This window comes from Cannabis sativa, chromosome 9, assembly GCF_029168945.1.
Source record: "Cannabis sativa cultivar Pink pepper isolate KNU-18-1 chromosome 9, ASM2916894v1, whole genome shotgun sequence".
NCBI classification, from domain to species: domain Eukaryota; kingdom Viridiplantae; phylum Streptophyta; class Magnoliopsida; order Rosales; family Cannabaceae; genus Cannabis; species Cannabis sativa.
The window spans coordinates 61,075,993-61,100,713 of NC_083609.1; the positions used below are offsets into that span (position 1 = coordinate 61,075,993).

General features: G+C 30.8%; 3 protein-coding genes across 8 annotated transcripts; all 3 read left to right on the plus strand.

The window, feature by feature from the left end:
• Nucleotides 1–1,700: 1,700 nt before the first annotated feature.
• On the plus strand, nt 1,701–5,930 carry LOC115723191 (histone-lysine N-methyltransferase, H3 lysine-9 specific SUVH1). Of its 3 annotated transcripts, none has more exons than XR_004012909.2 (3): nt 1,701–1,947; nt 2,561–4,912; nt 5,586–5,930. XR_004012909.2 is itself a non-coding variant. In XM_030652627.2 (2 exons), exon 2 carries the CDS (start codon nt 2,668–2,670, stop codon nt 4,855–4,857), a length of 2,190 nt encoding a protein of 729 aa, XP_030508487.2. In that variant the 5' UTR covers nt 1,701–1,947; nt 2,561–2,667; the 3' UTR covers nt 4,858–5,930. The 3 variants fall into 3 exon arrangements, 1 of the variants encoding a protein (XP_030508487.2); XR_004012910.2 differs by having other exon boundaries at nt 5,590–5,930; XM_030652627.2 differs by having other exon boundaries at nt 2,561–5,930.
• Nucleotides 5,931–8,143: 2,213 nt separating this feature from the next.
• On the plus strand, nt 8,144–13,451 carry LOC115721743 (probable protein S-acyltransferase 1). Of its 3 annotated transcripts, XM_061104398.1 has the most exons (7): nt 8,149–8,820; nt 9,357–9,536; nt 10,143–10,448; nt 10,582–10,803; nt 11,340–11,580; nt 11,680–11,797; nt 13,075–13,451. In XM_061104398.1, exons 1-6 carry the CDS (start codon nt 8,707–8,709, stop codon nt 11,763–11,765), a joined length of 1,149 nt encoding a protein of 382 aa, XP_060960381.1. In that variant the 5' UTR covers nt 8,149–8,706; the 3' UTR covers nt 11,766–11,797; nt 13,075–13,451. The 3 variants fall into 3 exon arrangements, with proteins under 3 accessions (XP_060960382.1, XP_060960381.1, XP_060960380.1); XM_061104397.1 differs by having other exon boundaries at nt 11,340–11,797; XM_061104399.1 differs by lacking the exon at nt 9,357–9,536 and having other exon boundaries at nt 8,144–8,820; nt 11,340–11,797.
• Nucleotides 13,452–19,432: 5,981 nt separating this feature from the next.
• On the plus strand, nt 19,433–23,948 carry LOC115722704 (probable protein S-acyltransferase 1). Of its 2 annotated transcripts, XM_030651983.2 has the most exons (5): nt 19,440–20,012; nt 21,171–21,359; nt 22,221–22,526; nt 22,793–23,571; nt 23,660–23,948. In XM_030651983.2, the coding sequence occupies exons 1-4, from the start codon at nt 19,950–19,952 to the stop codon at nt 23,567–23,569; spliced, it is 1,335 nt and encodes a 444-aa protein (XP_030507843.2). In that variant the 5' UTR covers nt 19,440–19,949; the 3' UTR covers nt 23,570–23,571; nt 23,660–23,948. The 2 variants fall into 2 exon arrangements, with proteins under 2 accessions (XP_060960385.1, XP_030507843.2); XM_061104402.1 differs by having other exon boundaries at nt 19,433–20,012; nt 22,793–23,948.
• Nucleotides 23,949–24,721: the final 773 nt, after the last annotated feature.

Here is a 24,721-nt window from a genome sequence, read left to right on the forward strand (position 1 = left end):
AATTTTCATATCCTAATATTAATTTTTTTATTCTCCATTAAAATAAGAAAATCTTCCCTTTAATAATTTAATATTTATAAAGTAATTTTTTAAATATTAAACAATATTACCCATTAATGATATATCCCTGAATTGTAAATAAAATCAGAACAAATTAATGAAAAAAATGAAAGAATCAAAATTATTATTATTATTAGGATTTGATTGGTTTGTGATTCAAAAATTATGTTTTTTAAAAATGTGTTTTGGAAACAAAAATTTAAATTTTGTAATTAAGTGAAAATTTGTTTTTAAATATGTGATTGGTTGTAGTGTGATTTAATGTTTTTGAGTTTTAAAAAATTGAATATGTGATTGGTTGAGAATCTCAAAATAAAAAAGTAAGAGAATAATTGGAGAGTTTTTGGATTCAATGATTTGAAAACACAAAAAACATAAAAATGGTGTTTTCATTTTTTAGCCTAAAACTCAAAATAGTATTCAAATTTTATTTTTGAAAACACTCAACCAATCAAGAATTCTTAAGTGGACCCCCACCATTTTAATTTTCAAAAACATAAAATAGTTTTCAAATCCTAAACCAATATTTTTTACTAAAATGGTTTGGAAAAAAATCAAAATGATTTTATTTTATTTACTTTGTTAAAAAAGAAAAATTAAATTAACTCAATTATCCTATATGAATCTAATTAAATAAAATATAAAATAATTATTGTATGAGATATATTTTAAAGGGTAAAATTATTTTTTAATTTTATCTTGAAAAATAAAATTCTTACCCTTAACAACCTTGCCATTTTCTTCCCATATCTAATCTATTCATTTTTTCCCATATAAATGTATATAACTTCTAATATTATTCTTATAAATGAAAAGTCAAATAAATGTATATAACTTCTAATATTACTCTTATAAATTAATGAAATTAGATTTTTTGTAAAAAAAGAATCCATAATTTCTCAATAAAAATACACTTTCAAAAAAAAATAATAATAAAAAAAGAAGGCTTTTATTTTTTTTTTGAATGGTCAAAGAAAGAAGGTAAAAGAGAAGACTTTAAACTAAAGTACATATATAATCCATAAATGAAATTATATTATTCTTATAAATGAAATTATATTTTTATTTTAAGGAAAATAATAAAATTCATAATTTATCTTAACAAAATTGCACTTTTTAAAAAAAATCAAAATTGAAAGGTAAAAGACGAGGTTTTAAGCTAAAGTACATAAATGCATATATAGGATATATAATAGGATTTTTTTCTTCATTTTTATACTTTACAATTTTTTTTTTTTACAAAATTTCACATAGAAACACCTATAGTAACTAACAAAGCAACTTAATCACAACCAAAAGCCATATAAAAACCCACATAAAAATCACTGAAGAAACTGCCGGCGCAACCCAAACTGTAATCACAGGAGAAATCACAATCACTAGAGCATCACAAACTGTAAATTTAAATAAAAAAAATTAAAAAATAGTATATAAAGTAATTTTTCTATATAATATAATATTATTCTTATTAGATTATTTTTTTAAAATAAAATAATAAAATCCATAATTTATCTCAATAAAAATGCACCTTTGTTTTGAAAAAAAAAATCCATAATTTATTTGAAAGGTAAAAGAGAAGCTAAAGTACATAAATTCATAAGATAATATATAAGCTAAGTAAAATAGTTCAGTTTCAAAGCTTGGACTTTACAACACGTTGACATGTGGTCCATGGAACACTCCATGGTCCGACAACCACTTGATCTTTCTCTCTTGTTCGAAATTGAAACTGTTTTAAATAAATAAATAAAAAAAAAAACAATTCATACCAAAAACATTGTTCATTAGCATTAGCTTTAGTTGTACTTTGAAAAAAAAATTGAGGTTCAGACCCAAAAACACCTCTTCTCGAATCTCAGCTAAATCTCTCTAATCCTGGATTTTCAGGTATGTATATGTAAAGATCATGGGAGTTTGATTTGAGTTTCCTTATAACTATGTTTCACTTTTTACTCGCACCATTTTTTGAGTCTATATTATTGCTTTGATCTCTTGATCTGAAAAAAAAAACCCATTTTTATCGGTTTGTTTTCTTTAAAGAGAAGAGTAAAGATTGAGTCTTTTTGGGTTTTAGTGTTTTTTAGTTTCTGGGTTTTGTTTCTGATCTCGTATTCGTTTGGGTTTTTGAGGTTTTGTTGTTCGATTTGTTGAGTGATTTCTCTGACCCACTTTTTGTTTTCTGAGAAAAGTGAAGAAATTTACTCAATTTTGGGGTTAATGTTTTGTTGGGTCTTTTGATTTTGGTTTGGAAATGAGTATAGTTGTTACCTCAACTTAGCTCAAAAGCTTAGGTTTCTCTGTTCTTTTCAGTATCTATAGTATGTTTAGGTAGCTTTCTTCCCCTTTTGTTTTTGGTTGTTTAAATTTACAGATTACATGCAAATTTAAGTGTTTTCCTTTTCATTTTCATGGCTTGTTGTTGCATGTAAAATTTAACTCAATTGGGGCTTTTATTGAAGATTTGATCTTGATATTGCTGCTGTTGTTGTGTTATTATTAGATGTAGGTTTGTGTTATTTTGATAGAGAAGAAGTAGAAGTAGAAGAAGGGAAGAGTGTTGTTGCTAAGAATTTAGAAGAAAAGGGGTTTTGGAAGGTGTTTAAATTAATGGATCATCAGAGTTTTGGTGAAGATTCTTCTACTCCTGTTACTGGTGCATTTGATAAATCAAGGGTTTTGAATGTAAAGCCTTTAAGATGTCTTTTACCTGTTTTTCCAAATGCACCAAATGGTTCAACATTTTCAACTCCACAAGGTGGTGCTGCTCCTTTTGTTTGTGCTACTCCAACTGGACCTTTCCCTAATGGAGTAACTCCCTTTTATCCTTTTTACAATTCACAAGATTCATCTCAAAGACCACCCGAACAACATACATCTACCCCGTCCGGTGTCCACCATCAGAGCTTTAACAATGCACCGATATCGAATGCAGTTCCGATTAATTCGTTCAGGACTCCACCGACTGCTAGGAATCGAGCTACGGGGGTTGCTAATGGAAGTGCTGGCTCGTCTAAAAGGATGACTAGAAGCCGTGCTCAGACACAAAGCTCGCCTGCTGAGGAAGGAGAGTTTACTGATAATCAAAATGAGAGTGGCGAGTTTTTATCCGAAGAAGGACTTACAAAGTCGGGGAGGCCAAAGCGTAGAGGTAGAAAACGGGGTAGTGGTGGTGGCCAGGGACAGGACATTAATGTTGCCTCTTCTGATGCTGCTGTAGATTTGTTAGTTGAGAAAATTCAAACAGCATATAGTGATGTGTTTAGACAAACTGAAGGTGACCGAACCTCTGTTGACTATATTACTCTGGTTTATGATTTGCTTCGTAGAAAAATTTCACAAATGGAAGATGTTAGTACTCCAGGAGGGAATAAGCGTCCCGATCTAAGGGCTGGTACACTGTTTATGAATAAGGGTATTCGGACAAATACTAATAAGAGGATTGGAGCTGTTCCTGGTGTTGAAATCGGGGATATTTTTTACTTCCGAATGGAGTTGTGTTTGCTCGGATTACATGCTCCAAGTATGGCTGGAATTGATTATTTAACTGTCAAAAACTCTTCAGAGGAAGAGCCTCTTGCAGTGAGTATTGTTTCGTCTGGTGGATACGAAGATTATGCTGATGATCCCGATGTTATTATTTATAGCGGTCAAGGTGGTGTCAACAGAAAAGATAGGGCAATGATGGATCAGAAGCTGGAAAGGGGTAATCTTGCTTTGGAGAAATCTACACATAAGGGCAATGAGATAAGAGTTATTCGGGGTCTGAGGGATCAGAACACTGTAGCTGGTAAAATATATGTCTACGACGGTGTATACAAAATACAAGAATCGTGGGTGGAGAAAGAAGGGAAGAGCGGTTGCAATGTGTTCAAGTATAAGTTTGTTAGACTGCCTAATCAGCCTGAAGCTTTTAGGATATGGAAATCGGTTGAACAATGGAAAGGTGGAGATACTTCTCGGGTTGGTGTTGTATTGCCTGATCTTACTTCAGGGGAAGAAAAGGTACCGGTTTCTTTGGTTAATGATGTAGATGGCGAGAAGGGTCCTGCTCATTTCACTTACATTTCTACTGTCAAGTATCCCAATCCAATGAACTTAACGATTCCTTCTTCTGGATGTCTTTGCGTCGGTGGATGTTTACCGACTAATTCCAACTGTACTTGCATTCAAAAGAATGGAGATTTTCTCCCATATACCTCAACTGGACTTATTGTGACTCAAAAGGCCTTAGTACAAGAGTGTGGACCTTCCTGTCAATGTGCTTCTAATTGCAAAAACCGCGTATCTCAAGCTGGCCTGAAGATTCATTTGGAAGTGTTTAAAACTAAGAACAGAGGTTGGGGTTTAAGGACACTTGACCCCATCCGAGCTGGAACATTTATTTGTGAATATGCTGGTCAAGTTGTTGATCCTACTAAGATAGATAAGTTCGGGATTGATGTAGACGACGAATTCGTTTTTGATGCTACTCGTACTCCTCAACCACTTGGAGTTATGCCTGGTGATCCCGTTGAACCTTCGAAACTCCCATTTCCTCTTGTTATAAGTGCAAAATATTCGGGGAATGTTGCACGTTTTATGAACCACAGCTGTAATCCCAATTTGATCTGGCAACCAGTTTCGCGTGAAAACAGAAACGAGCCTGATCTTCATGTTACTTTCTTTGCAATCAGACACATTCCTCCTATGGCAGAATTGACATACGATTATGGTGTAGTCCCAGACGATGAAATAGACCAAAGGAAGAGAAAATGTCTCTGCGGGGCAGCAAAGTGCAAAGGCTTCTTTTGTCTGTAGTCTATCAAGGGTAATTTGGATAATGATGGACCTTGCATACAAGCTTTTTGGAAAGGTTAGTGATCATATAAATGATTTTTCATTTGATTTCTTTTATTGCTTTATATACATTTATTCAATTTTATGGCTTATATATGTTTGAGTTCTAAAATAGACCAATCATTAATTTGCTTACTGAATTTGGAAGAAGGGCTTGCTGCTTACTCCTTCACTCTTCCATAACTAAGTATATATATGCTAATTATTATCCCTACAAGTGTAATTTGATTATGGAAATTACTCTCGGGCCATTAACTTTGGTGTCAAATTTCAAAAGCAAGATTTGTAACGCCCCGTTAACTCTTATCAGTACATGAATTTCGATTATATATTTTCTCTGTATTTTCTTTTATGGTATTATTGAGGTGAGCCTTATCTTAATCTCAGACTTTGGATTCATATTCCCCAAAAAATGTATGTGTTCTTCAAAACATTGTGTGTTGCAATTGTGGGATTCATGTTTTGCAACTCTAGTCAATCAAGGTATATAATATGACTATATTTTACTAGGCTGACTCGGTGTTCGAGGAAGGAAAGGGGAAAAGAAAGCACCTTTATTTTTCTTAATGTCGATGGCTATCAATCGGCCGCCTTTTTTAACTCGAGAACTTGTAATACTGATAGATTTTTGTTTAATATTTTTTGAACCGATTCCCCTTTTTCGGTTTTCTGATACTAATCTTTTGTAGCCAGGAAGAAGAGCTCTCTCCAACGGTAGAAGCGCTGCTTGTGTGTGAAGTTCGTGACCTTTTGAAAGTATGTAGTTCTTATTTAAGTTTTATTTTCTACCGATTCCTGACAGTAGTAGTTTGTGGATTCGCCGATGACTGCAGTGTTTTCCCTTCATCGGTGTACTAACATTATGTAGCTGTAACATAAAAATCAACAGGAATGCGTTGTTGCTGCTGTTGTTGTTTCGATTTTTTTCCTGTTGTCGGTTTAGTTTCTCTCTATTGTATCAATGCAGAACTACTGAATTCTAGGATAAGATTCTTGTATTAATGGAAAATTTGCATTTCTTCGACGAAAGAAAAGTGAGGCCACGGGCCTTTGAAGCTTGTGTGGTTACTTGGGACACAAGGCACCTTGTGTAATTGTTTTTTTTTTGTTGAGAAATTTAAGGTGAGATGGAAGAAAGTCTCTGTCTTTTTGTGTGCACAATGGAAGAACTTCAAATCTTCCCACACCACCTCATAAAAAATGCCCTTTTGATCTTTGAAAATTAATGGGTAAAATTAGATTGTTTGTTATTTATTTTCATGTTCTTTCCCTAGTTTTGTTGAATGTGGATTTTGACATATTTTTTTTGGACCAATCCACACTATTATTTTGCCAAATTTCCTAAATGGGTTTTTTTTTTATATCTTTGGTTCAACGTAATTGTTAAACTTACAATCTCAAATTGGAATCTATTTCCACTTTTTTTTAGAGAAAAAAAAAATCAAAATTCAGAAAAGCAGCCATAAAGAAACACGGCAAAATTTGAAGTGACATTTATAAAACGATATAGTTTAAGAAAAACGACAATAATTTTAGTGTAAAGTAATAAGGATCAATGGGGGAAAATAGACAGTGATTATTAGAGACTCAAGAGGATAATGTCTTAAATTACTAGCCGTTGGATAGGGCATAAATTTTGCTATGAGTTTGAGCTTTCAACACTATTTCATACAATTTTCCCAATAAGTAGAGCATTTGCTATAAAGCACTATATATTGATGTGTGGTGTTACTTTTTTTTTTTTGATTAATATTGCCTCAAGCGAGCAAAACAAACTAACCGACTCCAACTACGAGCCAAAAGACGGCAGCAAAAACAAACAGACAAATCAGAAACAACAGCTTGAACAAACTAACAGTGAACTCGCAACAGCCATCTGCAGCAGTAGCACGCAGGAAACTGTCAAAATTGGACAATTCAATCTCCTCAAAACGGCAAGAACGGATCGCCCAATTAGCCACATCATGTGCCACACAGTTCAACTTCCTCGGGATCCAGCAGACATCCCAAAGATCGAAATTCTTAGCAGAAGTATGGAATCTTACCACTAAATCTGTAATGTTATAGTGCAAGCCAAAATCTTTGGAGTTAATACCCTTGATTGCTTCCACTGCGCCTTTTGAATCACTCTGAAAAGTAACGTGTTTGAGGGCCAACTTGGCAGCAACCACTGCCCCCCAGCAAAGAGTGTAGAGCTCCCCCGCCAAAGGATCACACTGCATGATTCGAGTTATGTGAATATGGGTGATACTTCCATCATCAATTCTGAATATAGCTGCACCAACTGATCGGTTTTCGCCCATGGCAACATCAGTGTTGCACATATAACAACCGGTTGGAGGAGGGAGCCAGGTTGCAGAAATAATCTCCATTGTGTCGTGATCCTGTACCAACTCCAGCAGTCTTCTATTTGTATGATTGATGAGTTGGTTCAAGGGAGTTACTTAAAGATCATATCTTTAATTAAATTATATGGAACAGGATAGTTAATTAGAATAATAGCATTGATGCATTTTAGCATTTTCCTAATAAGTAAATATAACAAAATATTTGAGTTCATTATTTATTCTTAATGATACTGATTTTTGTAGATTGGCAGATTTGGATTGAGATGTTGATTACTGGTATAATTGTTGTGGTCTACTTTATCTATAGAAAACTTTGTGTTTTTGAATCTAGCTTGTTCACTGTTCAACATGTTAGTAATATGATTAAATCGAGGATTAAAGTTCGTTTTGGTTGTTTAGATAGAAGGAGAATGTCCTTTAAAAAAACTTATTGCTAATATTGTGAGCAGTTGGTAGTGATTTTCTGGGCTTTCTTAAGCATTGGTTAATGGTGTTGTTTGATGTAATTTTGTTGTTGATTTAATGAAAATTCTTCTCTTTTCATAAAAAATAAAAATAAAAATTGATCTACCACTATCAAAAATCTTAACTAAAATGAATATATAAATAGCATTCTAATGCTAATGTTTGTATTTTATCAAAGGACAATTATACCTGTAACTTATGGTATAAGTAAATTGTTTTTGAAAAATATGCAAACTATAATTAAAGAAAATATTTGTAATGATTTTTATATTATTGAAAAATATTTACATAAAAAAATTAAGATAAATGTATTGGACTTTGGGAATTAATAATTAATAAGATTGGGTAATAATTTATAGCAAATAATAATAATTTCTAGGAAACAATAAAAATAAATAACCTTTCAAAAGAAATAATAATAATTCAAAAATAAATATTGTGAACTTATTATTATGATGATGTAATTATATGAAAAATAATAAATAAATAAGTCATAATAGTTGGCTTTTGGCGAGAAAAAGGTGGATTGGCTTAGAAATGGTTTGAAAGAATGAAAAAATTACAACAAAGAAAATGGTTGTTTGTTAAGAGAAGAAAGAAGAAGAAGAAGAACCAGAGAAGAAAGAAGAAGAAGAAAAAGAAGAAACATAGTCAGAGGAGTCAGGGGCAGGGGAAAGGGCTAGCTAAGGCCACGGGCACGGGCACGGGCACGGGCAGAAAGCACGGTCACCCAAGCCCCCCCATTTCTATTTTTCTTTCTATCTTTTCATACAAAAAAAAAAAAAGAATAAAGATATAATTTTTAACAAAATCCTTATTTGATCTTGTTTAATTCCCAATACCCATTACCCAAAACATCCTTAATCTTATGTTTATGGGGTTTTTTGATCACATTGAAAGTGGGTATTGGTGAATAAAGGAGAATTTTGTATTTATTATTGTTATTGATTTTAAGAAAATTATTTATAAAAATTAAAATTTAAATAATAATAAAATAATGAGAAATAATAAGGAACAAGGTTGGAGCTGCTCTTCCCATGGTACGGATACAGCTATAGCTCCTCCAAAGCCCAATCTTCATCGCCTCTACCAAGTTTGGAAGGGTAACAATGTAATGTTCTTCATCTTCTTTTAAATGTGTTATAAAAATCTCATCTTTAGCTGTATGATGATTTTGTTGTTTTGTTTGTTTTTGAGAAATGAAATGAGAAATGCATTCATTTCTCATAAACTTTGATCATATCTTATTTTGTCATTGCTTTCATTATTGTTGAATTGTGTAAATGTTGGTAATGATTGAAGCATGAATTTGTGTATGAAGCATTGAGAAAAATCTAGTACATTGTTAGGTAGATCCTCTTAAATTTCTCATAATGTTTCATTGAATGTATATTGTAAAGGTATGTGTGCCTTTGTTTCTTCTTCAAAAATAGTTTTATTTCATGTTTCGAATTGACTTGTATGTGGAAAAACGAGTGCTAGCGCCCCCAATTTGTATTAATATGGTGTGTTTCTTAGCATGATTCTTATTGCACATAGGTTACTTCTAATGAATATTGAATGTGCTTGATTGTACATGTTATGCTGCTCAATCTCTACTTGGAGATTATTACGCATTACAATTGACAAAACTTCTTTTCATGCTAGAAATTCATGTGTGGTGGAAGATTAGTCTTCGGCCACGATGCTGGATCATTGTTCTTAACAACATTCTTAATTGGAGGTCCTGCCATAACATTCTGCATAAGAATGATTGTGATGAGCAAAGGACAAAATCCATTCTTTTTCTACCCTGTACTAATTGGAGGAATTGTCCTCACTCTTTTGGTTGGTAAATTGAAACTCTTCTTCTACTATTCATTTAAGGAATAATTGCGGCATAAGTATCCAAAATTTTATATTTGTAACCAGTATAAACTCAATAAGTACCCAATGTTCGTCAAACTATAATTTTTATTCAGTTTCGTCAATACAAACTCTGTTTGAGTTTATTAAATGGAGATTTGGACGTAATTCATAATACATGTTTCCGTTTAGACCAATAATTTCGAATTTGGGTCTTACATGTTTCCTGTTTAAGACAATAACAGAGTCTGTACTGACAAAACTTGTAAAAAATTATACTTTTATTAATATTGGGTACTTATGCTGCTTACAAACTCAAAACTTTGGGTACTTATGTCACTATTTACCCTTCATTTAATATTGACATTTTTTTTTCATTAGAAGATGTTAAAAACTTAACTTTAGTAGAGTACCACACTTCTATTCATTTAATCATAATATGGATGAGTTAAAAACTTGAACTTTAGTAAAGGCATGATACTTTTGATTGATCAATCCAAAGAATAAGAATGTAAGGAGAATGTTGAAGATTATGAAGCAAAACTAGGAGTAAGAAACAAACTTGACTTGTCAATGGTTTTTATGCAGGATTTTTGTTTTTTGTTCTTAACATCGGGTCGAGATCCAGGAATAATCCCAAGGAACACACGGCCACCTGATTCAGAAGAGACATTTGAAAGTACCCCATCAATGGAATGGGTGAATGCTAGAGTCTCTAATCTAAAAATACCTCGAATAAAGGACATGAAAGTAAACGGTCAAACAATAAAAGTAAAATTTTGCGACACATGTTTGCTATATCGTCCACCACGAGCTTCTCATTGTTCAATTTGCAACAACTGTGTTCAGAAGTTTGATCATCACTGTCCATGGGTTGGTCAGTGCATTGGATTGGTAACTTATTTTTTAACTCTTCTATTTTAGACTGTTATGTTTAATTTAGTTACTTCTATACTAAAAGTGTTATCCTTGATTGACTTTGCCATGAAACTAACTGCTTTTCTTAACCAAAATCTTGTCATTGCAGCGCAATTATCCTTACTTCATAATGTTCATATCAACATCAACCATTATGTGCATATATGTATTTGTATTTTCCTGGATCAACATTCTTCGAGAGCGATCCAGCATTTGGGTTGTCATGTCTCGCGATATCTTATCAGTTATCCTCATAGTGTATTGCTTTATCGCCGTCTGGTTTGTTGGTGGACTTACCGTTTTCCATTTCTATCTTATTTGCACTAATCAGGTAAACCTTCTCCTTTCCTTATTGGTCATGTTTTGTTGGATTGCCTCATTAGTTGGAGAAGTTCATTGGCAAATTTACTTGTTTTCTAAGAACTCAACTTGACTGATTATGCTTGAAGATACATTTTAGTGTGATATTGGAGTCTGATTGTTTACTTGTAGTTCAAGCTATTCGAAGTTCTGATAACATCTTTTGTTAAACGTTCTGCGAATAAAGTTGCTCATCTTGTTATAATGTTGATCATATTATTAGTAGGGGATGTCCCTATTGATGTTTTGCCTATTTTGCTAGGCGATTTCCATTAATGAAGTTGCTTTAATATGATAGAGTAGACTAGTCCAAAATTTTCAACAGTTGTCACCATAGGATCATTCATCAGCTTAGCCTTTACTCATTCACAAGATTATTTTGCTTTATCTATCTCTAATAACATTATTTATTTCATAACGACATGATACTCATAGAGCCATGTTTTTGATTATGTAGCTTGAAAATTTCGGTTCAAATGTACTGATTCGGTTACTATTCTTTTGCAGACAACATATGAGAATTTCAGGTATCGATATGATAAGAAGAAGAACCCTTTTAACAAGGGGATATTTGGTAACCTTAAAGAAGTCATGTGCACTAGGATCCCACCTTCAATGATAAATTTCCGAGCATGGGCGACAGAAGAGGATGATGCACTTTCAGAATCCGTTACCACAACAAGCGAGAGAGAGTTTGCTGACTCGTCGAAAGACATAGAAACGGGAAATAAATTTAACAAGGATGATGGTAAAGAACTTCCATTTATTTTGCAGAATTTGGATTACAGTGCTCTACAGGATAACATTAAGAAGAAGAAGTTGAATTCGGGTTCTGTTCCTATAATAGGTCAAGAACTACATCCACAGTGGAGTTCTGCTGTTGGAAGTAGTAGTAGCTATAATTACAGGACAAAAGAAGCCTCCATTAGCTAACATATTGTTGTTTTTCAAGGGAAAAAAAAAAGGTAAGCTTTTTTCTTGTTTTCTTTGTTCCTCTTTTGTACTTTAGATTTATAGATATTTCTATACTTGTGAGTGAACCCTTATCTATAATAGCTCAAATAGCTAGGCATATGGTTTGTTACTTCGAAGTCTGAAGTTCGAGTCATTTCTTTATGAGTACCTACATAACAATTGTTGTAGTGTCTTGGTCCCGAGTTTAGTAAAATGAAAAGAGAGAGCTTATAAACCTTCATAAATTACAACTCTAGTAGACTTTTACAAAGTAAAATACTTGTGAGTGAACCCTTTTCTCTCTTGGATAGCTCAAATAGTCACACATATGGTTTGTTCCTACAAAGTCTGAGGTTCGAGTCCTTTCTAAGTACTTACATAACAATTGCCTTAGTGTCTTGGTCCCCGAGTTTAGTAAAACATAAAGAGAGAGCTTATAGACCTTCATAAATCACAATCCTAATAGACTTCTGCAAAGTAAAGATACTTGTGAGTGAACCATTTTCTCTCATGGATAGCCCAAATAGTCAGGCATACAGTTTGTTCCTACAAAGTTCGAGTTTCGAGTTCTTTCTGAGTACCTACATAACAATTGCTTTAGTGTCTTGGTCACCAAATTTAGTAAACTCACAAATCACAACACCTAATAATAGACTTTTCCAAAGTAAAGATCTCCAACTCCCTTCGCGGCTAAGAAAACCCCCTAAGGGACCTTAAGACCCTATAACAAAATCAGAACTTTTATGATTCTTTAACAAGAAGGCTTGGTTAAAATGGAGATATCTCTAAAATTCATTGTTTTCCTTGGCTTTTTGAAGACACATTTTGTCTTAAAGAAAATAAATATAAACTAGAGATGATAAAACAACCTTAAACCAAATCTATTTGCATAGTGACATGCATGAAAAAATACTTTTAGAAAAACAATGTCATGTCACTGTGTGTAATTAATAATAGTTTTAACACAAGCTTTTTAAAATATGTACCAAAATATTAGTTACAGTGACGTGACATTGCTTTTTAAACGAGAATTGTTAAAAAGTACTACTGGTGCGTAGCACCTTCTTTGATGTCATATCGCTACTAGTGTAAATAGCAAATCTCATATAACTTTCTTGAAAAAGATGTCATGTGAGTCGGGAAGACTACTTTGCAAAGAATTATCAAAACGAAAGTTATTATACACAAAACAATACTTGAAAATGAATTGTTGATTATTAGTGATAAATTTTCAACTATTTTATAATTGATTGGTTTTTATATATACTAATAAATGGTTTTAACAGAGACTTAGTTCTTCAAAGAGGACATGTAATGCCATGTTAGACAGATTGAACAACAACAACTTTGATGGCTTGATGAATTGAAACTAAAGAGGAATTAATGCATTCAAGATGAAACTCATGTAATTATATGTATTTATATATGTATATGTATGTATGTAGTGCATAAAAAAAAATAGTTGGAAAATGATAAACAAGCACTATGTCTTCCATTATTGTCTTCCAATTTTTTAATTTTATTTTTTACTTTTTTTTTTTAACTAGAACAATCCTAGTTTGTGTGTTACTTTTTTTTTTTGGTCAATTAGATTTTTGCCAAAACTGAAATAAACAGATTCATATAATATTTTGCCAACTAATAATTTTTAATATTTTTACCAAATAATATTGTAGAATTCCACTTTGTTATATTTGGATAAGTTTGTTCTATGTATAATATTTTCTTTATTATTTACAACCCATAATTCCTATAAAATAACTAGGATTATTACCAATTAAATAATGATAGTTTTTTTTTTTTGCCTATAAAAAAAATAATGATAGTTAAGAGTTATAAACATGATAAATATCTTTTGCCTATTCCATTTTTTTTTTGAAAAATATTATTTGTCATTATAAAAGACAATTTCATAACAAAACTAATATTTTGTTCAAAAATAACAACAATAGTATTTGTCATTTTTTTTTGGTCAATCTTATAATATTGTAAATGAAAAAATATATTAATATTTTGTTACAAGATACTTTTTTTGGATTACAACAAAGCTTTGTTGTTATTTAAAATTGCCACCAAATATTTTGACTTTATATATATATATATATGAAAAAATATATTTAAATCATCCCTATATATATAAACCGATGCATGAACTCTTTTTTGTCCACTTAACACTTGAAATCATAGCAGTTTATTAATGGAATATTACTAATTTATTTTTTTTTTTTTATGAATAAAAAGGAGATTACGTGCTGTATATCTTTTCCTCATCTCTTCGATTATTTTGACAATCTAAGAGACTATATGTTAGCTACAAGAGTCTTATACCTCAGCAATTACTTTAATTGGGTCATCGGTAGTCACCTCAAGAGTTATCATCACATAGATGACACCATTTTCAGCAAGAATCAAGCCTTTCTTTAATCGCTTTCAAGAGAAGCTATGGTGGATTTCGAACCCTTATTAACCCAAACAAGAAAAGATGTCAGTAAAAACAATTCTTACCATTACACCACACAACACAAACAATTCTTACCATTACACCACACAACACGAACTAATTTATTTTAAATATATACAAGAAAATTAACTTCACTCAAGTGGCATATACACACAAAAATAAAAAATTTAAGAAATTTACATGCAATGCAAAATCATGAATTCATGCAATAATAATACTATAGGACCTTAAGGCATAAATAATTATTGTGAATTAATTATCACATTGTATTCTAGTTTTCAACATCAAAAACCAAATTGTACATAATAATAATAATAATAATAATAATATATATTTTTTGCAAATGGCACATTATAAGAAGCTGGCAAATGATAATGATGTGTTCATATGGCTAAATTTAATTAATAATTTAAATACTATAATAATTATAGAAACCTGATTAAGACAAAAGAGTTTAAATACTAATAGTAATATTGATTAATTATTTGGAAAACAAAGGTCTCATTGACTATAAACAGATTCAAACAACGTGGGCTTCATCATGTGTACATATCAATATATAAATTAATTTAACTTAATTAATCATTAATTCAATAATCTCTACATGGTCTCTTGTATATAATATTATTGAGAAATTCAACATCAAAAAAGTCTTTATGTGAAGTGATTTTCTACTTATGACACTTAAAAGAAAAATTATAACAATAATTATTTTTAAATGACGGGTGTATATTATATTTATAATATATACACATATATTTTTTTTTCAAAAATCTCTGGCTGGAAAATAGAGTTTAAATAATTAGTTTCACCCGTGTCATAACTATTTTGAATTATATTTTCAATCAATTATTCAAAATTAATTTCTCGAAAGCTAATAATACGAACAATTAAAGACTATTTAAATAGTGATTATGTATGCAAAGACTATTTAAATAGTTATTATGTAAGCTTCATTGGTTTGTGAAAAGAACTACAAGTAAGAGAATATAAGATCAAACTTGTCATTCTTTTTTCCATTAATTTTCAAAGATGATAGAAATATTGAAGAAAAAAAACATACACATATAAATGTGCTGTGACATTAATTATACTCATTATATATATAGTTGCAATATACTAGGAATTATATATGAACACAATTTGCAATTTATTTATATAATATAAAACTTAATATGTATATTAAATATAACACACATGCATAGTAGCTAGATTAGGTTTGAAAACCATATATAATATAAATAGTAGTATTTGTACGTAATTACTAATTATATAGGGAGTGGACTACAAAGTATCCAGCGAATTTAGATCAAGATAGTAAAATACTGATATCAAAAGCGCGACAAAATCATCACACCAATGTAGTGGTAGGAAAGCTTTTATGTACTTATATCTTTTTTGTTTGGGCCAAGAGTTCAAATCTCAGCACAACCCTTTATTCAAAGGAATTGTACTTGATCCTATGGTAGACTAACTTGTAGGTTAAGATGAGAACACTTATAAGATGCATATTGATAATCAAATTAAGACAAGATGAGTAGCTGACATGTGGTTTTCGAGATTGTCAAACCTACCGAAAGAGTAGAGGAAAGATTTACTATGTGATCCCTTTTTTTCATGCAAAAAAAAAAGTGCTACAAAAATCTTTGAGAAAGTAACTCGCGACACTATAACTACATGCAAATGGAAGAGATTCTAGCTTGAAAAACTTCAAGACAGGCTTTGCTTTTGGTGTAGGCGGTTAGGTTTGTGCTTAGGGTCTACTTATTTTAGGAGCCTAATTTTTTTTTCCTTTTAAAAATATATATATTTTTTTACTGATTTTAAAAAATAATATATTGTTTTTTTTCTAAATAAGGGTTAAATTATTTTTTTTTTCCTAGCCCATTAAATTTCAGGATGGACCTACTTCATTAGTACCCAACTACAAGTTCATCCATAAGAGAGGCATGGACAATGAATTATGTCTCTTTAATTAAAGAACAAGAAGGCATGGAGTGTATCAAAGTTATCAATTACATGTATATTTTTTAATTTATTCTCCAAATTAATATTCCAATTACAGTGAGCTACTTTCCTTTCCAGTTGTATCTCTTTATCCTTTTGTTAATTTGATCCCATTTTTCAAGAAATATGAAGCCAATATTCTCTCATCAAATTTGGTTATATGTCTTTTTATTTCCCTTTTTTTCTTTTGGACCAAAAAGTATACAAGTACATTTTTTAAGTCATTTTTCTTCAAGAGATAATCTATATGTTTGTTAAGAAAAGATATAAACACACCAACAAAATTATTATTATTATTATTATTAATAGAGTCATTTGGATTGGATATATTTGAAGACCAAAATTAAATAGCTAAAAAAGAAAGGAGTAGTTTAGTTTGTATATGAAGCTGAGAAGAGAACCAGTCCAAAAGATGTACTTATATTAATTCTATATATAAAAAATAAATTAAAAAGGAAAAGGTTTTCTTTAATTTTGGTTACACTTTTGGAATGGTTGTTCAATACAACATTATTTTGTCGGCTATATATACATAAATATCAACTTTTAAAAAAAAATTCTGACCAAAACAGTATAAATATATATACCTCTTAATTTGTACAAATCTACTAATAATTATTTATTTATTCATTCCAACCTTACTTACTCAATTAGTTACATATGGTCTATTTTTCTTTCAATGTTTATATATATAAAATAAAATTACAAACATTAATTAAAATCTTTAACACACTTTTGAACAAGAACAACAAACAATAAACTCGTAGACAAAAATTGGGATTAACTAGCATGGTCCATTTGGAAGGTCATCTCACAAAAAAGAAAAGAGAAAAGAAAAGCTTTATTTTTATTTATATTTGGATATTTATGTAAAATTAAATAGTAATAATAATAATAATAATAATAATAATAATAATAATAATAGTTTTTGGGACCGGCCTTCAACTCAAATGATGAGTTGCTTGGCATTGTGAGACATTGGTGGTCAATCTTTTTTACAAGTTGTTTACAAAAGGGCAACTACATATTTCATAACATATACATATACAAATATTATATATATAGAAGTATTTAATCTTTGCATTAGAGGTGTGCATATAAAATTAAAATTCTATCAATTACAACTGACTATTATATATTAGATATCTAATTTTAATTAAATTAGAGTAGACGTTATTTTTAAATATCCAATTTGACCAGATTGAATATTAGATGGAGCGTCCAAAAAATATATTATATTTAATTATTAGTATTTTTATTTAATTTAAATGAGTAATTAAAATTTATGGTGTTATACTTAAAATATAAATGCATATATGAAAATTATGATTAAATTTTATTTTTTCTTTTAGATTGGATTAGATCTAAATACTAGATTTAAAAAATTGGATAAATACGATATGATCCGATTCAAAAAAATATTAGGTCTAAAATATTAGATAAATGCGAAACAATGCAATAAATATACATGAAATATTGGATAAATTCGATCGAATGACTGCAATTAATTAGATCGGATCAAATCGAATGATAAAATTTATAATTGACTTGTTTTAATTTGCTCACTCTCTGTTCGTGCAAAGTTCATGGATGCGTAGGCTTTATAACTTGACCCATTGTGGGAAGTGTGGAATTGGATAGTTGCAGTCTGATTTACAATGTCAGGTGTTGATTGCTGTGGTGCAGTAATCTATTATATCTTGGTTAATAGAAATTTTTTATTTTTTTTGAGTCTAGTTCATTCAGTGTGATCAATATGCTAGTGATATGATTAAACATGAAATAAAAACTCGTTTTGGCTGTTTAAGTAGAAGGAAAATAACCTCTAAAATAAGCTTATAGCTAAATTGTAAATAGTTGATAGTAATTTTTTGAGATTGTCTTAATTAGCTTTGACTATATTAGTATAGTTTGATGTAATTTTGTTATTGATTCAATGAGTTATTTCTCTTTTCGTAACAAAAAAATAATATAAAAATAACGACACAATAAAAGTGATTTGAATCACACCATGACAATTGTGAATGCTGCAAAACTAGTTAATTGTCACTAGTAGTCATATTTATTTTTAACACTATTGGCTATCTCTTCTTCTTCTTCTTAAAAAAAAAAAAAAATTAGTTAAGAAAAATTTAACACTATTGGCCATAGTCTTAAGGCAATAGCTGGAATAACAATTATATCATCACATTAAGAATATCATCACATTAATTATATCTCTAAGTATTGGCAATAGTTAACAAATAACAATTATATCTCTAAGTAAGAATATCATCACATTAATTAATTTTGATAGCTGGAATGAGTAATTTTATTGTGCCAATAGTTATGTAATTATTTATTTGGAATCAACTATACTATTATTTTGTTATTGTTGTGCATATAAAATTATTTTTAGTTTGTTCATTTTGTTGTAAGAGTATCTAAATAATAAAAATACTTAAAATAATTAATTAATTAACTCTTTGTTTTTAGAATCCTAAATAAGATATAATTTTTTATTTTGTTGTCAGCTGTAAAAAAAAAAAAACAATTTTGATATTATCCTTTTTTAAAACAATATATTATCCATCTGTTTAGTGCCACTCCACACCTCTAATTATTTTCCTTTTATGCAAATATTATTATTCCTTTTAAAAAGAAATTAACAACTTCCCAAAATTATTAGAAAAAAAAAAAATAAAGACAGGAAAATAATTAATAAATTAGAGCGTGTGGACGTACAAGTTTATAAGTTGTGTAAGCACGTTATAGATAATTTCAAAAATAACATAAAATACACAAATTAATTATTGTTAATTACAACACAATAAATAAAAAAATAATGAGATAAAAAAAATTCAATTTTTTATATAGAAAATCGATTCAATTTTATTTTATATATATATAAAATAAAAAAACGTGTAATTTTTTTTTACTTTGGGTATGTTTAATTTTTCTAAATTTATCAAATTTCTTAAATAACTATAAAATTAAAACTATCTATTGAATAAAATTTCCAAAATGTAACTATATGGTATTTGTGAATATTAACATTAAACAAATCAAAACAAGAATAAAAGTAGGATATAAATTTTATAATTATGGGACGTTGTTTAAGTGCGTAAAAGCCGCAACAAATTGAAACATCCGCCCAAACCCAACCAAACCAAACCCATTTTAATTTGCCAGCGTTTTAGAGAGAGAGAGTGAGAAAAAGATTGAAACTTTCAGTAATAATATCACAAAAAGAATGAATTTTTATTATTTTAGGAGAGAGAGAGAAAGACAAGATGAGTATCTAGTTGTCTTCTTTTCTTCGGTATAATCCTTCTTTCATTTTCCTCTGTTTTCTGAAAAGACTCCTCTCATCTCAGTCCCAAAAACATATATTTTTTTTTTTTGGTCTTTGAGCTGAGGAGGAGAAGGGCTTTACTTGTAGAAGAAAGATTACAACTTTGTTCTTCTTCTGTACACAGCTCATTAAAAAGCTGTTTTTTTTTTTTTGGAAAATTGTAACTACCCAGCTTGAGTTTTTGAGTTCTGAAATTGTTTTCAAGGTGGGTTTTTTTTTTTGTTAAAGGGGTTTTGTTCTTTTTTGGGGTTATGGAGGAAGGAGAAGTGGGGTTTTGATTAAACAAAAAAGTTATAGGTGAGAACTGTTAAACAAAAAAGAAGAAAAAGTCAGAATCTGGGGTTGGGTTGCGTTCTAATTTATGGCTACTCCTCAGGAGAAAGTTAAACCCAATAGGGTCTATCAAGTTTGGAAGGGAAGCAATGTAAGTTTTTCTCTTTTCTATCTCAGTTGGGTTTTCTTTATTTTGCTTATTTATTAATGATTGATTGGTTATGAGCTCCAATGTTTTTGGATTTTTGTTTGTTTGTGGTTTTGTAACTTTTGATTATGTTTATATGATCAGTTTTAGTGGTGAAACTGTTGAAAAGTACTCATAATTATGCAGCTGATTTAATTAAAGCAGAAAACATAGATAGATTATTATGATTATCATTATTGCATGATTTGAGTTCAGGATGAAGGAGCTGACTTTTTTGGTCATCATTTTGCTAGACTACAGTTCTTAATGATGTGTTGTTCTGTGAGATTGAGTTATTTTTATGCGTATAGATCAATTTTCATGTTTTTGAACTGAATAGAGAAATCTTAGATAGCTTTACTTACATTTCTTGTTGAGTGGATTGTCCTGTACTCAGTCCTGTTCTAGTGTTCTTAGCATTATGGCTAATCTTGTCAAATAACAGTGATTAAGGATAGAACAAAGTTTACATTTTTAAAGTTTATTGAATCCGAAAATTGAGATACTTAATTACTTTTCATAAGCGGTATCCAATTATGAAAGTAATTAGTGCATAGTAAATGGTTCTTCTTATTGGCTAAATCGATCATAGTGTTTAAACAAAGATCGAAACATCGTGTGAAAATGGACTCCGATGATCAAGTAATAATGTAAAATGAATTAAAGGGTCCTATTCACATGTTGTACTTCTACTATTTATAGGAAAAATCTAACTAACTATGAAGATAACAACTCAAATTGCTCGGTCCACGTCATCAATATGATAAGCTAGTTATTTCTCAGTCTTAGTTGGACGTTTTGCCTATGTTGAATGCAAAACGACCACCCTAGTGGTTTCAGAGTTTTTGTTGTTTCTTCGTGTTAATGAAAGGGTGCATTTTTTTCTGTTTTCTTTAAACACAATTCTTAGAAAGGAATCTTTTAAGACGAAAAGTTTTGGTCTTACAAAGTTCTTTGTCATTTTTAGAGTTCTTTTCTCTTTGTTTTCTTAGTTGCACATTAGTTAGTCTTTGAATTGATATCTTCTGTTGAATTTAAGGAAGCATAGTTTGTATGGAGCTAACATTGCTATGGTAGTTATTGTCCTACTTTCATTAACACAACTTTCTTGTTCTATGACAGAAATTTTTCTGTGGCGGGCGATTAATTTTTGGCCCCGATGCAGCATCTGTTCTTCTATCTGTATTCCTTATAGCTGGGCCTGCAATAGCCTTTTGTGTAAAGGTTTATTATGAAATAGATCACATGCGGTACTACTATCATAGTAACTGGAGTCTCGTATTGGTCATCAGCGTATTTCTTACTCTTTTGGTAAGCTTTTAATTATTCTTTCTAGCATTGATATCTTTAAAGAGGAAACATTTTCGAATTATGGTAATCTTCTTCCAAGGATTTTTTTAAAATTCCAAATCGGTTAGGTATAGTATAGAAAAATTATTTACCCTATTAAATAGTATAGTAAGGTAATTTGCAATGTACATTTGATGATTTCTGTTAAAAAATTTATCACTTCAAGTATTTTTTTGGCAGTGGCACAACTGGTCCAGTTTCGATCTCGAAATAACTTTAGTCTTTACTTAATAGGCCAAAGTCTGTATGGTAAAATAAAGAAAAGAAAAAAAGAAAGAGAAATCCTTTTTTCATAACTAGCATCTTAAGCTTACCTTTTTCAAAGTTGAAGGTGTATATTGGTGTTCTAAGAATTTTCAAAACCGTTATGACATCGTAAGACAACTTTAGTTTTTGAAAATTGACTCAATGCTTCTGTCCTTTTAGATCCTAAAAGTGGTCAGAATAGTTTCCTCTTAGTTATTATTAGGAGAACAAATTAGTTAGCTCTTTATATTAAAAACAGAAAGTTAGTTAAGTTTGTTGTGATACTTTTCTGTTATGCTTTAACAAAGCTTTGTAAAAACTCAGTAATATAAATATCTGAGGTGCCAATCAGCTCAAGATTGAGCAATATATTTCTTCTCTCTCGATTTCCTCTCATTCTTTCCATGAACTCTGATTCACAGTTATGATTCATTTTCTTATGAATGTAATAATCTTGGGATAACTATCTGTCTTTCTTCTTAGAATGAATGTAATTGTGAGAGAGTATGTGGAACTCGATGTGTTTGATTATGTCATTTCCTTAATATATAATTTAACAAATGGAAAAATCTGCAGGACTTGACATTTCTCTTCTTAACATCTAGTAGAGATCCGGGCATTGTTCCTAGAAATACGAGGCCTCTTGAGCCAGATGAAGCCGATGTTCCAACACCATCCATGGAATGGGTTAATGGCAGGACACCACATTTGAAACTACCCCGAACAAAAGATATTCTTGTGAATGGTCACTCAGTAAAAGTGAAGTACTGTGACACTTGTTTGCTATACCGCCCTCCCCGTGCTTCTCATTGTTCCATTTGCAACAACTGTGTTCTGAGATTCGATCATCATTGTCCTTGGGTCGGTCAATGCATCGGAATAGTAAGTTATTATTATACACATTGTTTTCTTCTCCTTAAACTCACTAATTTGACAAACAAAATTTCAAAATGGAGTTGCTTATTTCGAAATCTAATTTCATTTTCATGCCACTTGCCAACATTCATGAAAATTTGAACTATTGCAGCACGTTTACTAAATTGTGATCAGAATCAGAATAATCAATGGAAGAAATGGTTGGGTTTAAAATATTTGCTCTGTTATGGTGTATTGATTTTAATTGTTGTGATGAATTGATTATGTTGCAGCGTAATTATCGGTTCTTCTTTGCATTCATTTCAACTTCAACGATCCTATGCGTTTACGTGTTCACGTTTTCATGGATTCACATAATTAGGAGACATGGAAAAGTTTTAGAAGCGATGAAAGTTGATTACCTTTCGGATTTCCTAATAGCATACTGCTTTATAGCTGTTTGGTTCGTCGGTGGTCTTACAGCTTTCCATCTTTACCTCATATCCACAAACCAAACTACGTATGAGAACTTCCGATACCGATATGACAAGAAAGAGAATCCATATAACAAGGGAGTTTCAGGCAACTGTGGAGAAACTTTCTTCTCTAAAATCCCACCTTCATTGAACAAATTTCGATCATTTTTCGTGGAAGATGAGCACGTGATGGTGACATCTTTGACTCCAGATTTCGGAGAAAGTGCTATGAGTTCGAAGGAGAAAATTGATATCGAGATGGGAGCTAGGCAGTCAGAGGACGGTGCTTTCCCACTTCCTGCTATTTTGAGAGATTTGGATTACGATGATATAGAGAAGAACCCTGAAGAAGACCGAAGACTTGGTTTGGACTCGTATTTGCCTGTTGAAGACGAAGAAAAAGAGTCCTCTGGTGTGAATGTGAGAATAGATAGTGAAGAAGAAGATGATATGCAAGTGCAAAACTCTCCTGCAAGAGAAAGAGTACGAGAGTCTCTTGATAGTGCCGCGATTATAGATAGAGCTTTGGAGAGAAACGATAACAGAAGTCACTCTCGTCCGACAGTGGTTACTCCTCATAATCATCAAGCTTAGAGGTATTGTTTCTTTTTTCACTTAAAACTTTTCGAGATAATTGAACCCGAATGTTCAAGTTTGTTGACTGTTTTCGATTCCAACAAACAGATTTCGGCTATAGCAGTCTTTCTTTCGAAGATGATGATGGAGACTCGAGGGTAGTGTTGAAGCAGATTTGTGAGTTTGTCATGTTTTTGTAGTTATATATATATAATATTAACTTCACATGGAAATGAAATACAGGTTTAACTACTTTATTTATGTTTTCATTGGTAAAAGAAGAGAAAGATTTGTTGTTTGTTTTTCATTACACAAAGTTTATTATTATTAGACTCATGTAAATGTCTTGTTCTCTCTCACAAAATAATGATAGTTCTACATATTCTGTTGGTTCAAATTTTAGAAATCTGAAAATAACGTTGATTCATATTATGGGGGCACCAATAACAAAACTAACCATTGTGAAAAAAATTGATCTTTTTTTTTTTGAGAATGATTTTGAGTTGTGTTGATGATGGATTTCATGTATAGTAAACAAGGATTTGGATTAACCATTTGATTTTTTTTGTTTTTAAAAGAGACAGGGTCCTCAAGTCTTAGACAGGACCCTCCTAGATATATATTAAGAAGCCTCGCTTATGGCAGAGAAAAACTATATTACAAAGACATTTAGAAAAGTTAGCACGCCGTAGGTGCTGAAAAAACAGTAAGAGTTTTTTAAGGACTTCCCCTATGACAGTGAATTTCAATCTCTACATAAATTTAAGAAAGACAAGCCTTCAAAAAGTATGGTTTTGAAAACTTAAGTAGCTATCCAGAATTTATAACTTTCTCTCACACGTCCTCTACTGAATTCCCAACCCCTTCAAAAATTCTAGCATTTCTTTCCAACCACACAACTCAAATTATTGCTAGTATTGTCGTTCTCCAAATCTTTGTTTTACGTTTGCTGCCATTTAATTTGCTAACTATCAGTTGTGGTACAAATCTTGGCATAACACACGATAGTTTAAATTCCTTTATCAATCTAACCCATAATTGACGGGTGAAACTACAACCAAAGAACAAATGCCCAACGTCTTCTCTGCGGGCTTTGTAGCAAACACACCAATCAGGGGAGATGGATAGGTAAGGCTTCCTCTTTTGCACTTTATCATGAACGTTCATTTT

Bases quoted from the DNA above. Each gene is read 5' to 3' on its own strand.
- LOC115723191 (XM_030652627.2), top strand. From the start codon at position 2,668: ATGGATCATCAGAGTTTTGGTGAAGATTCTTCTACTCCTGTTACTGGT.
- LOC115721743 (XM_061104397.1), top strand. From the start codon at position 8,707: ATGAGAAATAATAAGGAACAAGGTTGGAGCTGCTCTTCCCATGGTACG. The intron at 9,537-10,142 runs GTTGGTAAATTG...GTTTTTATGCAG, and splicing joins GAATTGTCCTCACTCTTTTG to GATTTTTGTTTTTTGTTCTT. The intron at 10,804-11,339 runs GTAAACCTTCTC...ATTCTTTTGCAG, and splicing joins ATCTTATTTGCACTAATCAG to ACAACATATGAGAATTTCAG.
- LOC115722704 (XM_061104402.1), top strand. From the start codon at position 19,950: ATGGCTACTCCTCAGGAGAAAGTTAAACCCAATAGGGTCTATCAAGTT. The intron at 20,013-21,170 runs GTAAGTTTTTCT...GTTCTATGACAG, and splicing joins AAGTTTGGAAGGGAAGCAAT to AAATTTTTCTGTGGCGGGCG. The intron at 21,360-22,220 runs GTAAGCTTTTAA...AAAAATCTGCAG, and splicing joins GCGTATTTCTTACTCTTTTG to GACTTGACATTTCTCTTCTT.